General features: G+C 44.1%; 1 protein-coding gene across 1 annotated transcript; it reads left to right on the top strand.

Moving 5' to 3' along the window:
• Positions 1-4,821: 4,821 nt before the first annotated feature.
• STC1 (stanniocalcin 1) lies at positions 4,822-17,142 on the top strand. The gene is made up of 4 exons (XM_014789843.2): positions 4,822-5,150; positions 7,136-7,278; positions 7,946-8,157; positions 14,061-17,142. The coding sequence occupies exons 1-4, from the start codon at positions 5,033-5,035 to the stop codon at positions 14,329-14,331; spliced, it is 744 nt and encodes a 247-aa protein (XP_014645329.1). The 5' UTR covers positions 4,822-5,032; the 3' UTR covers positions 14,332-17,142.
• Positions 17,143-18,031: the final 889 nt, after the last annotated feature.

The following is an 18,031-nucleotide window of genomic DNA, read 5'->3' as shown; positions in this document are numbered from 1 at the left end:
AGGTATATATTGCAAAACTTCCAAATATGTAGGACCGTGCTAGTCTGCAAGCTCATTGGCTAAGTCACAGGTGAGTGACCTAGACGACAAATGAAGTTATCCCCCTACAAAGTGGCCTGAAACAATGGCCAATCTAACATAGCTAGGATTCACAACATTTTTCTTAATGTGAAAGAAATATCTCATTGTTGGTTGGTTTGAGCGCCCTCATGTGTCTCAACAGAGTAATGTCAATCTAGGTCTTCCAAAGGGCTATTGGTAATAAGATTCAAAGACACTCACGTCCTCCTTATACTTGTTTCAGGAGCTTTGTGTGAAACTGAAGATTTGCAGGCTGCCCTAGGACTATGAATTCGTCCTCCCTGATATAAAGTGACATCGTAACTTATAGCTGCAGGAATAAGAAGTCAATGTTCACAGGCGCAAAGGTTAATTTCAACTTGCCTGTTCTGGTTTAAACATGGTAGGCCATCTTGTCTATTTCTTTTTCCTGCCCCACCCCACCCCAGGGGCATGCATACTCCCTCCACCACTGCAGTGGTCACACAACTGCAGAACCCAGAGCTACTTCCATAATAAGCAAATCTCAGGAGACATAGCTCAACCATCCACTCTATGACCATGGGTGAGCCATTCTTCTCTCCGGGTCCTGGGCTTTTCCTGCGGAAAGAGAAGAGAGGATGGTGGTTCTTTTCTCACTGATAAGAAGCATCTGCAGCAATGCCTGGCATAGAGTAGATAGGCACCCAGTAAATGTTAATTGAACTCAAACCTGTAAACTCTATTCCACCCCACTTGCCGTATTATATTTCCAGAAAACAGATATTCTTCCTCAAATACAACATTCATGTGTAAAGAACTAGCTTGGGAATTCATGGAGCACAGGAAAAGGTCAAACATTTCTCCGAATTTCCCACAACACCTGACGGAGTGCCAGGCACTCAGCAACCCTCCATAAAGCAATGGGGGCAGGGAGTCTGCTCTCTTCATATATTTTCTGGCTTGCTTTTTTTGGCAGAGTTTAAAGCAATCAGACAGATAAAAAGGCAAAGATTCACTCAAGAATTTGAGACTGTCCACACAGAAAACCTGGCATCTTTATATAAAAAAGAAAATAAGCTTTTTCACCTTATCTTCCTCCTTTTCCTCTCCTCCTCTGTCTTGAGGTTAGGAAGGCATGACTCAACAGTCCGACAACGCAGTCAGGCCCAGAATTCCCAAAGAAGAATGACAATGACGCTTTAATCTTGGTCACTATGGCAGACCAACTTGGAGGAGTCTTGTACTCTGTTAACAACAAAAGAAACATTGACCAAGAAACCATGCTCCTGGGCTCCATTCACCAAAAAGGGAAAGAGCCGTTCACTGCTTAGCTTTAAGCTAGCCAAATCCAACAAAGCCCCAGAGATTTTTGGCTTAATCTTCTCACTGAACTCATGCCAGCCTTGCACGGGCACAGCCAGGGCATCATCACCCAGCCGTAGGTGTTGGCAGCTTCTCCCACCCACTTCTTTGCACTTTCCCTGCTCAGGGAGGCAAAGGCTCCCCTCCCCTCCCACTCACTGCACCTGGGGGCACATCCAACTCCTGCAGCCAGGCTTGGGAAGTTTCCTCATCTACCTGAAGCACAGTCAAGTCCTTTTGTTAGGTAAGTCTACTACCTTAACAGAACGCCAGAAGTGCCTGCCTAACGGAGATGCTGGATAGTCTTGTCAACTAAAAATCATAACCAATAAATGGAGAAGGAAAAACCCTGATGTATGTTATCTCCGTTATCAGTAAATTGGGAGAAATATTTTTTCCAATAAAGGTCTTAGGTTAATTGATAATTTCCATTTTATTTAAAGTCTCTCTCATATTGTTCCTCCCTTCATTTTCCACTGCTACCATCGCTGTCCAGGACCTCATAAACATGATCTGATATAACTAGTCTTATAACCTCCATTCTTTTCTTCCTCCAAACCCTCATAGGTATGATCAAAAGATCTTCCCCAAACACTAATTTCAACATACCATTTAACAATTCCTACTCGAGAACCCTTTATGATACCTTGTTGCCTGCAGGATAAAATTTGAACTCTGAAATCTGATATTCAAACTCTCTATTCTCTCATACCCCCCCAGGAGACCCAGGAGGAATTACAAAGGAACTGGACATCACCTCCAGAGTTTCCAAGACTCTTCTATCATTGCTACACCAAAGTCCAAGACAGAGCACAATGACTGTGGACATTCAGATATCCTTGAACTCCCAGGAAGAAACTTTACATTAGGCATTTCTACTTAGACGTCAGCTCCCTCCTTTGACGTCCTCAAATGCACTGATGCTCACACTAGTTACATGCAAACCAATGTGGCTGACCACTGTTGGATTTCTTCAGATGACAGCTTATCTGTCACAGCGAGACACTTGGCACTCCAGCAGTGAGCCTCCAGGCACAAGATAGCAAATGAACAGTATAAGGAGGACCAATAAATCGACATCAGAGAAAACACAAAACACATCCTGACACTTGGGGGACAATGTGTTCTGGTAGGAGCACCAGAGAGTGGGAAAAAGAATGTGGATGGTGGGAAGTAAGTCATCATCCTACAAGGTCAATAGACCAACATGGGGCAAGTCCAGCAAGAGAAACAAACAGTACTGCCTTAACAATGAAAACTGGCTAAGGAGGTAGAGAATGCTGAAGAACAGATATGAAGATCCTCGGGAGAAAACACATGCATCTGTCCTCTTGTCCTCCTTCTAGAACAGAAGACTGAACTACTGTATTGCATTGCCATACGTCTAACCGCTCCTGCCTAAAGCAAGAAAAATGACCTCTGAGCTTTCCAGAACACAAACTTTTTAAAAAATGAAACATCATGGCTTTTTCCTAAATTCTTAAAAAGCAATAACAGCAGTCCACATCTCTCCCGCACTGATCCTTCCTTGAAGATCTTTCCATGACGCCTTCTCCACATCTCTAACCAACGTTGACCATGCCTTTCTCCCCCATGCGAAGTCCTGACATCCTGAACCTTCAGGAAATGTGACAGAGGTTGACCATCTTCCTAACTGGACTGCAAGCTCCTCAACGTCAAGAATCATTCCTTTTCCTTTTTCTATATCTCTTCTCTTTTCCCCGCCCCCATTCACCCCCCACCACCCAGAAGGTACTTGGGAAATACTGATACTGTCAGTTTATCTAAATTGAAATGTACTTACTATTTAACGGAAATTTGAAAATTCCCTTTCTTTCCTTTAGATATGTCCTTTATCCTTCATTCCCTCTAGTCCTTTTCCTAGCAAATGTCATGCTTTCCAAACAACCCTTTTTTGCAAAGGAGGCTATAATCACTCAGCAAGCCCACTCCCCACATACATATAAAGCTCATTCTTGGTTTGTGGTTAATAGAGTTGGCACTCTTTTTGTTCAACCTTTGAAGATTTTAGGATTTAAACTGAAACCACTGGCTCTGTTTCTTTCCTGCCTCTGTCTGTATGAATCTCCAGTGGCCCTTTCTTATTAACCTCCTGAAAATTTTTAAAGGTTTTCTTTCTTAATCCCTTCACTTCACCCCAGCTCTAAATGATCCCCTTTCTACCCTGATAAGTCCTCTCCTGGATCATTAGCCTCCTTTACAAGTTAGGGACAAGCCTCAGTGTTGCCTACAGCCCACTTACAAGAAAATGTGGGCTTCTACACTAGGCACGATTTGTGATGCCACTGTAATTTTCCTGTTAAGTCTAGAGCTTATCAGTCTTCTCTCCTACACATTTTGGTCCTTTCCTACCCCTTCTCCCCAGTTCTGCCCGCCCCCTCCTCTCCAAGAAATGAACTGGTTTACCCAGCAGGTTTAGTCTTGCTTCAGCCAGCTTATTGTTTCAACGTGATTATGAAGTTGCTGGGCTTGAATACACAGTTTATTAATTTTCAGGCATTCGTGATGTCTCCCTGTTGAGTGCAGTGTGTGTAGGTGTGCATGTGTGTACCGATGGCAACTAACACTTTTGGAGTTTGCAATCCTGCAAAGATGGAGTAACTAAAAAGATGGAGTCAAGGTTCATTTAAGTTACTAGAGAATCATGGTTTTATAGGCGTAAGGAATGCTGGACTCCAACTTTGACATTGTACAGATTTGAAAGCAGAGGTTGAGCAAGGTGAAAGGACTTGACCAGGATCATAGAGCTAATCAATAGGGAACTGGGGCCTCAGGTCAGAGCTGCCACAGCCGGGGCCCTTCCCCTCATATATGCTCCTCTCCCAGGGCTCCTATATGTGAGTGAGAACCCGGGATGCCCACGTACAACCAAAGTGCATCACAGACCTCTGACCCTGTATATGCTGACAAGATGGGGAGGTGCTGTGTATGTAGCTCACAACATGGAGAATGTGCTGTTAAAATTAAAGTAAAACTGCTGCGATGAGGTTAAATTAGACTCCAAAGAGACCACACTCCCCATTCTGCAGAGGCTGCCTATTTCCTCCCACTAGCTCATTTTAGAAAAAGAGGGACAGATTTCCAAAAGCACCTTGTTGAGATTTTCATACGATTTTCATTTCAATCAATACAAAGTTATCTCCTAATTCTGTGAAAAGAGCTGTTTCACATATCTGTGCACACACAGTCAATACACAGATAAAACATTGGCAGCAGGTACTTTTAATTTGCTGGAAAATATTTCTAAGAAGTCAAACAGCTCCAGCCCAATGAGCGTGCCCTCCGATTGGCTAGCCAGACCAGTTGAGGGACCTGATTGGTCCCTGATCCTGAGGACCGATAAGAACGGCTATAAAATCCCTGGGTACAGCTCTTGGGCCCCCAGTTTGCAAAAGCCAGAGGTGCAAGAAGCGGCGACTGCAGCAGCAGCAGCAGCAGCAAAAGCGTCAGCAGGAGCAGCAGCAGCAGCAGCAAAAAATCCTCATCAAATCCTCACCTAGGCTTTCAGTGTATCCAGATCCACATCTTCACTCAAGCCGGGAGAGGGAAAGAGGAAAGGGGGGGAGGGAAAAAAAAACCCAACAACTTAGCGGAAACTTCTCAGAGAATGCTCCAAAACTCAGCAGTGCTTCTGGTGCTGGTGATCAGTGCTTCTGCAGCCCATGAGGCGGAGCAGAATGATTCTGTGAGCCCCAGGAAATCCCGGGTGGCAGCCCAGAACTCAGGTAAGCGGCAAACCCAGGACCGGTTTCTCCCCCAAAGAGCTGTCCTCATTTGCCTCTCGCTTTTGCAACTGTGTCTGTGACGGCTGATCTTGATAATAAATATGCTTCATGCCTAATGGCAATAAACTGCCAGTGTAATCCAATAGCCTTAGGAAGTGGAGCTCCTTTGTTTAATAAATTGCATGCAACTAACGAAGAAGCTGGGCGCTCTGCTGAGGGTATTTCATTGCATAAGCCTAGCCTGATTGCCTGAAATCTGGCACGTACCCTCTTGGGGGGGAGGGGGCGGGGGAAAGGCTTGAATGTTGGCATGTTTCAAAGCGCTCTCTCTACTTTCCAGAAGCTGAAGCTGATCTTAAGGTGAGACATGATTTGTCTAATACTCTCCCTCTTCCTTCACCCTTAAGACCCCATAACTTGACTTCCCTACCCCTTCAGAGAACACACGGAAAGCTGCCTTTGCAGACTGATCTACGGAACCATAGCCCTCAAGTCTGACAAATGCAGGGCAGATTCAGAGAAAACCCTACACATCCCACCCCCGACATTGCTCCTTCTCTCCCTCCCCGCTCTCTCTGCCTCCATTCAGTCGCCGATGCAGCCCACGGCCAGAGAGCCCCTTGAAAAAGAGCATTTGTGAAATGTAGCAGCTGTTTCTCTGAGGGGAAGGTCTCACTCTAGTCCTGACTCCTGGAGCAGTTAATCGTGTGTTATCTTGGCCTCTATAGGAAGAGAGTCCTTAGGAAGCCCGCATTGACACCTCTGCCTTTTGACTTCACTGGCCCAGCTTGCTTCTCTTCCATTACTGCCCTCTCTCCTCCAACCGTCAGCAAAGATGGGATCGCAGGTGTCCAAATGCTGCAGACCATGCTCCCCTTGGAAAAGCACAGGTCCCTGCCGAGAGGAGGGCTTTGCTTCACTTCCTTTTGTACTTAGTTGCTATAGAGATGCAGTGATTCACAATTCGAGCTTTCCTAAAACAATAGCAACCCTAATGCATATTAAAACTGCTTAAAGCAAAGTTATAATTTGAACCCGTGGAAATATATAATTAGGGAAATGACTTATAACATCCCAGAGGTTGCGAGTAGTAGGAGGGGGAGGGGAAGCCTAACTGAACCATGCTTTTGATCTCAGAGGAGAATCCTATGGTATGAAGGCTGCAGATTATTTCTTGCCTAGCTGCCTGCCAGAACACCCCCCTTCTGTAGGAGAGAAATTACTTTTACGGGAGATCTTATCGAGAATGTAGAAAGCCTCACGCAAGTTCTTTACGGTTTTCTTCAGGTCTTGCACAAGGGGTGCCTTGGCCTTGTTATTCCACACCTGTGTTTCTCTTTTTTAAAAAAAATGGCTTTTAATATCAGAGAGATTATGCATACCTCTAAGCACTGTCCTATAGTGGGGGTTGGAGTGAGACATGAACAGATCAGATTCCCTTCTGCCACTATGAAGGTAAGTTAAAAGCCCTAAATTGGAAAGGTCTCCAAGTGGACTCCCAGCCAATTCTTCTCTGCCATTTAGACTAAAATCCCATCCTTACTCCTTTGGAGTGCATTTTCAGAAGCCAAGTGGACTCCTTGGCCCCTCCACCTCCTAAACCTGACCCCTACCCTTTGCCTTCTGCCTTCCCATGCTTTCAGGCTCTAGGGGATGCCCTTTGAATCTACAGAGCTGCTTCAAGCACATGCCTTCCACAGGCTCCAACTTACTTCTCTAGACACCAAAATTGTATGTAATGGTGCGACCAAGGGAAAACTCATCCTCCCCCTTCGTGTGCTCTGGCTCTCATAAGCAAAAGGGATCTGCCCGTCCGCACTCTTTCTCACCCCCCACCCCCTCTGAATGGGTCTATCTCCTGGCCCCATCATAGACTTCTAGGGTAGGTTCTTCTGACCCCTTGTCCTTGAATTTTGCACTACATCAACTTGAACCCTCTGGACAGCCCTCAGTTTGACCCATTTGGATGGATTTGTCTCTTTCAGCTGAAGTGGTTCGCTGCCTCAACAGTGCTCTGCAGGTTGGCTGCGGGGCTTTTGCATGCCTGGAAAACTCCACCTGTGACACAGATGGGATGTACGACATCTGTAAATCCTTCCTGTACAGTGCTGCTAAATTTGACACTCAGGTAATAAGACCTTGACCCTCGCTCCCACTGCTGCTTGTCTTTAACAGTGTGTTAGACTGTTGTTCTTAGGAACCAGCCTTGTAGGGAACCAGCTCTGCTTCTCAGCCTCCCCACTCTAAATTCTCATCTCCAGCGTGTGTACACAAACACACACACTTTTGGCCAGGAAATACGTTCTGTATAAGACACTCCCCGCCCACTCTAATGCATGATTGTAACATGCTGGCAGAGGCTGTCTTGTGGGGGAGGGGTGGTGAGCAGCAAATCTTTGCATCTCCAAGAGGAAATAAAAATATTCTTCCAACAAAGAAGTTCTTCTCACTGTGTGACCCTAGCATTCCAGCTTCTGATTTGAGTTATCGAAGTCTCAATCCCTAGGACACAAAGCCATATGATGGCTATTTTTAAGCTGCAGGGTGGTCAATTATGCTTCATCTCTTTTCTTCTCTTGTCTTATTTCATTTCTATGGAGCTCAATTCTCAAGGTAGTCTAAGGTAGGGACATTTTTTTTTACCCTGGCCACAGCATACGGTTTTCTCATTGCAAGGACATACAGGGCTGTGATACAGCGCCAAAGCGAGTCCCCTTAAATTCCATATATTGTGTGCCCTGTCCTCTCTTGTCAGTTCAAGCTAAAACTTTTCCTCCTACCCCCTTCCTTCATAGGGAAAAGCATTTGTCAAAGAGAGCTTAAAGTGCATCGCCAACGGGGTCATCTCGAAGGTCTTCCTCGCCATTCGGAGGTGCTCCACCTTCCAGAGGATGATTGCTGAGGTGCAGGAGGAGTGCTACAGCAAGCTGAACGTGTGCAGCATCGCCAGGCAGAACCCCGAGGCCTTCACTGAAGTCGTCCAGCTCCCCAATCACTTCTCCAACAGGTACGAAATGAGTCCACGTTTTTGCAATTAGGGGGATGGGGGGAGTGGTTGGCTGGCAGAGCCAGACACAGAAGGGGTTAAATCGCCACAGTCACGCTCTTATTTTAGCTTGCAGTCTTCCCAGCTTTTGCAAGAAAAATATGTTTGTGATCGGTTGTGACAGCTTAAGCAGCCTGGATTTTTTTTTTTCATGGTTATAGGAAAAGTCTTTCCATGCAGCTGATAGAAAGCTTCATCTGCAGCATCCCTGGGTGCATTTTCCTTGTCAGTTTCTCGCCATAAGCCTGAGGGAATTGTGAAGTTTATGGAAACAAGCTTTTGACATCAAATTTGGCTGAAATCATGGCCTGCACAGTACAATTGCCCGTTGTGATAACCCTGGTCAAATGTCATAATGCAGACTTTTAAATCTGCATGTATTTTGAGTCAGTCCCAAGCCCAATCAGATATTTCCCTAGGTGGCCCAGAGCAAGCCATCTCACTTCACTGGGACACAGATTTCCTTTATGAAAAGTGAAACGGCTGAACTAGATGATTCCTATGTTCCCTTCCAGGCCTATATTATCCCATTCCTCTGTCCAATGATGGAATCATGTTCTGGTGACTGCCCAGACCACATTCTCATCTTAGTATTCTAACATGACGCGGAGCTACTGAGCAAGTCATGTTTGAGCATCATGCTTTTCTGTGCCCCTGGTTCACTATCTTTACCAGCCAAGAGTGAACGCCTAATATACATGAGGGCTGACATCCTCATTCCGTGGCCTAGAAAGGCTCCCAGCAAGACCTGGGCTTCCTGCTCTGTGATCAAGTTAAGAGAGGTGCTGATGAGGCTGGCATGGAGGTATGGCAGGGGCAGTGCAGGCTGGTCAAGTTCAGTGCACTGTGATGCCCCGCAGTCTAAAACTTGACTCCCAGTCCTGAAGTGCTATGATTCCTTGACTGTCCAGCCAAATCTGCACATATGCACAAAGATGAGTCCTGTACATGTTACTCCAACCACCTGAGAGCTAACATTGACTTACCTGATTAAAATCCTAGCCAGGTGCTGCCCCTCTTCTTCAACAGCCTAGTCCCCCTGGGGCTCACTGGTGATTTAGTCATGTACATGGACGCAACTGGAAGACAGGAGAAGTAGCTCCTTCTTAGGGAAAGGTTAGGGCCCCTGACATTAAAACTTTGTAAAAATTCTGATTCATTCTTAACTACAGATCAGTGCTCTTCAGAACCTCCTATCAATTTATAAAAATCGTTTGTTCAGTCCTTGGAAGTGACTCTGTCATGGAGTCTTAACTGATTTTCTCAAAACAGGAAAATCAAATCAAGCATTTATCTCAAATGGCCTGTCTCTTTATATTGAGCTTGGTTTAAAATTCTCCAGTGAAGATTCTTGTTACATCTGGGGAGAAAAACACCTGGCTACTTGTTGGAGACTCCCTTCACCCTAAGGAAAAGAAGTAAAGAATTCGTAGTCCAGGGGCTAGGGACAAAGTATCTGTTTATGTGGTAGCTGGTGAGTAGGGGGATGTTAGCAAAGCCATTATTGTAAGTTTCGATCTTCAAGGATCCTGTGACAATTCAGGATCTATGGCATGTAACCAATTTTGAGGTAATACTAATCTCTCTATTTCAACTGAGGTAGCATCTTCCATTATGAAGGGAGAGGTCCTGCAGAGATGATGGTACAGATTCTGGACTGGGGATCCCATCTAAGAAGAGACTAGTAATACAGTTTTTAATCAGGTCATTATTCCTTTCAGTAGGTGCCTTCTTTTCACCACCTTTAGAAAATAGTCATAAGGCGTCTTGTTATCTCCCTCTTTCATCGTAGGGGAATCACACTTATTAGGAAGGTGGAAAAAAATGGCCATCCCATGAAGACTAGAATCTTGCATCAACTCTACGTTTCTTCAATTATTTCACTTCAACTGGCTAATATTATTCCTGCTCAGAACTGTTGCGATTTCCGGTTCCATGCTGGGCTTGATTTGCTCTATTTAAGCTCCTCACTCTCCTGAAACATCCTGCTTTCCCAGCCTCTGTCCCACCATAGAGACACGCTAAGCTGTGCCAGTTGGCACAGATTTGCGAAAGGAAGTAGTTACAGGTTCATTCCACCTTCCTGTGACTTATCTAGCATGAGAATTGGGCCTGGGAGAATCTGAAAGCCTGTGACTGGACCAGGATCCAAAACAGGGAAGTTTTCCATGAGAGAAATGCACTTAGAAGAGAAAGGATAGCTGGAGTGTCCCCCTGGCTAAATTTGCAAACTACACTTTCAACCATGAGGGAATCAGGCAAAATTGATCAGGCAGGCTGGGCAGTATGAGGCTTGGGAAGAAACTAGGCCAATCCAGATCCACAGTGGGAAAACCGACGAAGCTTCCAACTCTCTAGGGCATGGATAGGGAACAGGAAACAGAAGAATAATATTGATCAAGGGAAACAAAGGACTATTTATAAACCCTCACACAGAACGTTCCTAGGCAGTATGTGTATTTGGGTAAGCATGGCTGAAACAGTAGCTATGGAGAATATCTGATCTTATTCTTTACCAAGAAAAAAAAGTCGGAGATGGAATTTTCAAAGTGAGAGGAAAGAAACATGCTTTAAAAGATCCTTCCAGGCTGGGTGATCAGAACACTTAGCCCACCAATTCTTTGCAGCACATCCCACCACCCCCTGAAAAGTTGAAGAAAGAAATCTTCTTAAGTAGTTCTAACTCTTTCTGCAAAGGATGGGCCTTAAGCATAGCTGCACTATTTTTTGTTAAATTGAGAAGGAATATGTGTATCAAATCTCTAGCAACATAGACTGTCATAGCTGGAGATGACCATAGAGGCTATCTAGACTAACTGGCTCATTTTACTGATTAAAGAACAGAGGCCCAGAGAGGGGAGTGACCTGCTGAAGGTCACACAGCTAGGGAATGCCAGAGTTGGGCCTAGAACTCATGTGGCCTTGAGCCAAGCTATTTGATTTCTACTTCAAAAATGGCAGCCAGTAAAACCTGCAGGAAATATCCACAATCCAAAAATAGAAAACCAAGCAGAATGGGATAAATGTGCCCCATGGTGATCAGCAATTAAACGTGTGTACATTCTCTCCTCAAAGAGAAGGCACATCTTACCAATAGCTATAGTAACATCAAGACTTGGTACAATAAATATGTGGCAATTGCTAAGCCAATTTTTGCTGAAGACAGTAATCTCTTACATAATCTTACTCAGTAACTTACAGATAGGAAAAGTCTGTCTCATTAACCCACATAATCCCAGAGGTCAATGCCATATTCTAGCCCTTAATGGAAGGCACAGGGTTAACCCATTGCTCACTCTGGCTAACAGTGTTGACATCAAGGCAGCCTGACAGGCTCTCCAGACGTGGAGGAGCTGCTGACAGAGGCATGGACATTTTCTGTTCTAAGGAGCTCTCTTAGCCTGCCCTTGTTGAGTTAGCAAAGCTCCCTGAGAGAAGCTAAGGTAGATTTGGGGGGAGTCACTAAGGGCAGTCAGGCTGGCAAGGGTCATCGTAAAGAAACGCCAAGAACAGGTGTCATATCTGGGCCAGCAGAGAAAGCAACAGGAAAGATAGGAGCCCTCAGAGACAGAGAGTAGGTACTTTGACAAAATAGCGCCAGAGGGACACATCTGGCCTTTAAGAGGCAAGTCTAGCTACAGAAGCTTGGTTTCCTTACTGGTGTTAGACTTCTTCATCCAGACAAGAGCTATTCGATGTTGATCTAAGGAAAGACAATCTTCTCCAGCCCACTTGGAAGGTCATCTGGTGTGAATAGATCTTTCTAGAAGTGGAAGGGTTAACTTCTAAGTAATAAAGTCATTACTGGGGAACAGTGGGGTCAGGAGTCAGCAACCTTATTCTCTAGGATCTAATCACCCTGTGCAGTAGACCCAGAGATCCAGGGGATCCATGTCCTAGCAGAACTCAAGAGTAAAGAGATGCCTAGGGGTCTACGTGGGTATGTAGATGTCTGAAACTGTTGGTACAAAGTAGTTTATTCTCAGTTTTTCCAAAACCATTTTTTTCTCCCCATTTCCCCATCCAAGTGAGATCTGCTTTGACTCATGTGCTTTATAATTCCAAAGGGTTGGAAAATGTGTTTCTGTGCCAGAGAATCCCAATTTTAACAACAGCTGGATATAATCCTCCCTCGTGGGAGGGGTAGAGCCAGGACTGTGTCTGAGACCCAGACACAGCACTTCTCTTTCAGTCCCCAGCTTCATTCTGCTCACTCGCAGAAGGGTGACCGCTTTGCTTCATTACCCACGTTCCACTCTATTTACCGAACATCCTTGAAAGGACCTCTCTCGGGGGTTAAGCTATTCTAGAAAGACGTTTGATCCTGTGCTCTGTGAGGTGTGAGTTAAAAATAAACAGGTTCCTTTTCATGAGAGATCTTGTGGCCCCGGTGATCCTTGGGCTTCTCTGAGGAAAAGTCTCTCCACGTGAATATTGCAGATCAGTGTCACCAGGAGAGTCTCTTATTAATCAACACAGAGCTAATGGGTTTTGACAACTGCCACCTCAACATGGAGAAAATGCATCCCAGCTCAAATTGGAAGATACCTGAACTGTCTTCCCAAGAACAGGACGAGTAATTTATATGCTATAAATATTAGACAGTTTAATCCTTTCTGAGCCATAACACTTAGCTGCAGTATTTGGGGTATTTAAAGAACTTGCACCAAAGATGAAAGTAATTTATACCATACACAAAGTTTTTAGTAAAATTTACCAGACCTACAGATAATTTTTATTCTGGGAATCATGACTTATTGGAGAGAATTATGTTTTTAAAGCTCCATTTCCTCAGTGGCGACAAAATAAATCAACAGATCGACTGTGAGCAGGCAATATAGCCCTATAACACTGGCACATGAGGCCACAAAGAATAAGGACACGAATCCTTCCTTCGATAAGTTCACAGTCTAGTCAGGAAAGCAAAACCATCCCTAATCCATCAAATGCCAACGTGTGTGATGCTAAACCAAATATCTATAAAATGTCCAAAAAAGGAAGAGGGCGGCAAAAGCTAGAGCAGTGGGAGAAGGCTTCTTGGAATTACTGAAGCATGGACCATTGAGGACCACCAGTCTTTCCATTAAAATATCCTTATTGCCTGGCATTTGGCCCTCTGACTATAATATATCTTCTTTGAAGGAAGACTGAAAATGGGGTCAGTCAATAGCCTGTAGCAAGGCTAGCTGAGTATATGCTCGGGAAATTAGACTGAAGAGAAACATGCAAGAGACACTGAAGACAGGGGCCTCTTTTGAAAATAGGAGTTTAGTCAGAATATGCACTCATATACACATACACCTGCACACACATCACCAAGAAAAGGGAAAAATTACCAAGAAGCATCAAAATAACTGCAAATTCATGTGTAATGACTATTACTACGTGTTGAGCGTTGGGCTCACCTCATTATATTTGACTAAGTCCTGCTTCTACCACCAGCACATTGTATGACCTTAGACAAGTCGCTGTAGCTCTCCTAGCTTAGTTTCTTCTCCGTAAAATGAGATGATGAAATAGTCACTGAATGACCTCTGTGATCCCATCTGTCTCCATGATTCTGTTTCAAAAATTTTAGACATCACTGTCAGCCTACTATTCAAAGTATGATTTAAATCTCCTGAGCCCTAAACATGAAAACAGAGCTGGCTTGCATTGTGTGGTAAATCCAGGAAGCATATGCATTCAAGCTAAGAAGACATTGCATAAAGATTAGAAGCAACAGCCACCTTCAGCTGATGGACTATTTGTGTTTGTATGGTCTGGCCATTTGGTACGGGTGTTGGCTAGAGCCCCGATGAAAGCCTGGGTCTTGCCTTGCTCTTACTGAATGATTGTCGCACGTGCCCTCTTTCCCAATACAGATACTATAACAGACTTGTCCGAAGCCTACTAGAATGTGATGAAGACACGGTCAGCACAATCAGAGACAGCCTGATGGAGAAAATTGGGCCCAACATGGCCAGTCTCTTTCACATCTTGCAGACAGATCACTGTGCCCAAACACACTCGCGAGGTGACTTCAACAGGAGGCGCACCAACGAGCCACAGAAGCTGAAAGTCCTCCTCAGGAACCTCCGAGGTGAGGTGGCCTCTCCCTCCCATATCAAACGCACCTCACATGAGAGTGCATAACCAGGGAGAGGTATTCACAACCTCACCAAACTAGTATCATATTAAGGGTGTTCCCACGCCAACTTTGAGTGTACTGTGCCTGGTTTGATTTTTTTTGAGTAGTTCTTATTTTCTATCCCCTTTAAAGAAAATTGCATGAAACTAGGCTTCTGTAATCAATATCCCAACATTCTGCAATGGCAGCATTCCCACAAACAGAATACATGTAATCTTTCTGCCTCTCCTCAGGAGAAAGTACCCTCTTTTATCACTTTCTTCTACCGTGTCTTTTCGCAGCTCCCCTCAAACCACTCTCAAACACAAAACATTTATGTAATTCCCCCGTCATTGTAATTTGAAGATGTGGAACCCTTTAGAATGGTTGCCCCAGTAGAGTTAGCTGATAAAAAGCAAATTAATTTAAATGCATGTCAAATGCTCATAAAGATGTTGAATGGAATTCGTGTTATGAATCTGTGCTGGCCATGGACGAATATGAATGTCATGTTTGAAGTCTTGATCTCTCATGAGCTAGTGTCTTATGGTTTTGATCCTCCAGTGTCTAATTTCCTTTCCAACACATTTACCAAATTGCTCAAGCCTGGCTCTCCAACCAGACTTTGAGCCTGCATCTTCTTGCATCTAATGAAAAACAAAAAGCTAACATCTTTATGTACTGTAACTGCTCAGAGCTTTAAAAGTATCTTTAACAATTGTCTTAAAACCAGAGAATCTTAAGGTCTAACTGTGGAATATAAATAGCTGAAAACTAGTGTACTGTACATAAATTCCAGAGGACTCTGCTTAAACGAAGCAGTATATAATAACTTTATTGCATATAGATTTAGTTTTGTAACTTAGCTTTATTTTTCTTTTCCTGGGAATGGAATAACTATCTCACTTCCAGATATTCACATAAATGCTCCTTGTGGCCTTTTTTATAACTAAAGGGGTAGAAGTAGTTTTACGCAACATCAAAACTTAAGATGGGCCTATATGAGATAGGAAAAACCAACAGGTTTATCTGAGGGACCCCAGGTAAGATGTTAATCTCCCAGCCCACCTCAACCCAGAGGCTACTCTTGACTTCGACCTGTTCTGAAACAGCTCTGTCACATCCAACCGGGAATTACAGGAACCAAAAAGAGCATCCCTTTGGGCTTAGACCACTCAGAGTGTGATGGGGCCTACTATGCCTTGGGAAGTGGCAGTTCTTGACTTGCCGCCTTTCGTCGGTGCCTGGTACTCTGGCAAACTGATGATAGGGTGGGAGACTTTCCATTAAATCAATCAGGAATGAGTCAATCAGCCTTTGGGTCTTTAGTTCTGGGGACTTGGGGCTGAGGGGGTATAAATAATCCTGGGCTGTCCAGCCTTAATAGACTCCTCTTACATTTTTGTCCTGTAGTACGCTGCCTGCCAAAGTAGTCCTGGCAGCTGGGCCATCTCTGTAGGATCACAAAAAAAAAAAAAAAAAAAGGAAAGAAAGAGGGAAAAAAGAGCTGGTGGTTTGATCATTTCTGGCGTGATGTTTACAAGATGGCGACCACCAAAGCCAAATGATTAACCTATCTATGAACAACAGTAATTTCTCAGGGTCACTGTCCTTGAACCCAACAGTCCCTTATGAGCATCACTGCCCACCAAAGGTCAATGTTGATAGAGGAAAAGGGAGTAGGGGTAGGACTGTAGAGGCCACTCCAAACTCGCTTAGGTAGAAACTATTGGTGCTTGACTCTCACTAGGCTAAACTCAAGATTTGACCAAATCGAGTGATAGGGATCCTGGTGGGAGGAGGGAGGGCACATCTCCAGAAAAATGAAAAGCAATACAACTTTACCGTGAAGCCTTTAAAACCAGTAACGTGCTGCTCAAGGACCAAGAGCAATTGCAGCAGACCCAGCAGCAGCAGCAGCAGCAGCACAAGCGTTGCTGCCTTTGTCCCCACACAGCCTCCAAGCGTGCTGACATCAGATTGTTACGAGCATTTTCATACTCAGAACTGTCCCATCCCCAGGCCCCTAAACATATGGACACTGCCTTAGCGTCTTGAAAATCAGGTAGACCATACTCTAAGTTGACTCTTCCCCTCCCTCCCTCGCCCACCCGCCACCCCCCAGCAAGGCTGACTTCTCCAAACCAGAAAAGCTACTAAAGTTTGTGTGTTGTGTCTATTTCACAAACCCACTAAGCCAGGACCCCAATGCAACGAGTAGTTCATGAGTATTCCTAGCAAAATTCTCTTACTTCAGTCCAGTAGATTCTCTTTTTTGCTGTGACCTCTTCAAACCGTGGTACCCCCCCTTTTCTCCCCACAATAATATTCTTATATGTATCTATAATACATATATCTACACCTACGGAAAGAAGCAGTTCTCACAATGTTGCTAGTTTTTTGCTTCTCTTTTCCCGTCCCACTCTCTCCAACTCCCCCGTAAACTTCCAAAGCTTCATCTTGTATTTGCTGCACAGAGTGATTCGGGGCTGACCTAGACCAGTTTGCATGATTCTTCTATTGTGATTTGGTTGCACTTTAGACATTTTTGTGCCATTATATTTGCATTATGTATTTATAATTTAAATGATATTTAGGTTTTTGGCTGAGTACTGGAATAAACAGTGAGCATATCTGGTATATGTCATTATTTATTGTTAAATTACATTTTTAAGCTCCATGTGCATATAAAGGTTATGAAACATATCATGGTAATGACAGATGCAAGTTATTTTATTTGCTTATTTTTATAATTAAAGATGCCATAGCATAATATGAAGCCTTTGGTGAATTCCTTCTAAGATAAATAATAATAATAATAAAGTGTTAACGTTTTATTGGTTTTTTCCCCATGTCTTTCATTGTTATTCTTTGAAAACTTCTTGAATGAGACTTTCTGAACATGAAGTTAATGGCTGATTACTTTCTTTAAAGTCACTAATTAAGTGTTAATATGTAAATTAATATAGTTTAAATCAACATTTTCCAAATTCCTTAAAACTACTTAGAGGCTCCTATTGCCCTCACAGTAAAATTGCCACCCAGACTGCTTACTAGCACAGAAGAAGGTTTATGGCCTGGACACTGCTCAACTCTCCAGGCTCAGACTTCCCTTTCCTTCCACTCAGTGAATTCTATGCTCCAGCCATGCAGGAGTTCTGGACAGGACCATGTGCTCTGTCCCCTCCAGGCCTTTGTTGATGCTGTTCTTACTGTCTAGAAGACCTTGCCCTCCACCTTTGCCTAGACTGGAAGCGCCTGTGGTTGTTCACCAATGTGTTCCCAGCACTGAAAAAGCCCCCAGCTCACAGGATACCCTCCATACTTTAAATGAATGATTAGAAAGAGTCAGAAGAGAGGAAAAAGACTATTGAATCAATGTGACAAGGGAGGGAGATAGCTCTGTGGTCATGAGGATCCAGCTTCAGGGTCAGCCTTCTGGGATTTGAATTCTGGCTCTGCCACTTATTAACTGCACGATGTCAGACGAGTTACTTATTCTCAAAATACATCCATTTCTTCCTCTGCAAAATGAGGATAGTGGTAACTATCCATATACCTGTTGGAAGAGGATAAGATAAGTAAAGTGCTTACAACATGTCCAATGCACAGCAATGCTCGATGAGTGTCAGCTGCTATTACAGGCAGAGGAGATGAAAGCAAAAGGAGGGGACCTCTATCTCAGAAATGGGGAAAGGATTCACAGCAGAAAGACATTTAGCTGGG

This window comes from Ceratotherium simum, chromosome 12 (assembly GCF_057802395.1).
Source record: "Ceratotherium simum simum isolate JZ-2026a chromosome 12, ASM5780239v1, whole genome shotgun sequence".
Taxonomy (NCBI): Eukaryota; Metazoa; Chordata; class Mammalia; order Perissodactyla; family Rhinocerotidae; genus Ceratotherium; species Ceratotherium simum.
This window is presented reverse-complemented; position numbering and strand designations above follow the sequence as displayed.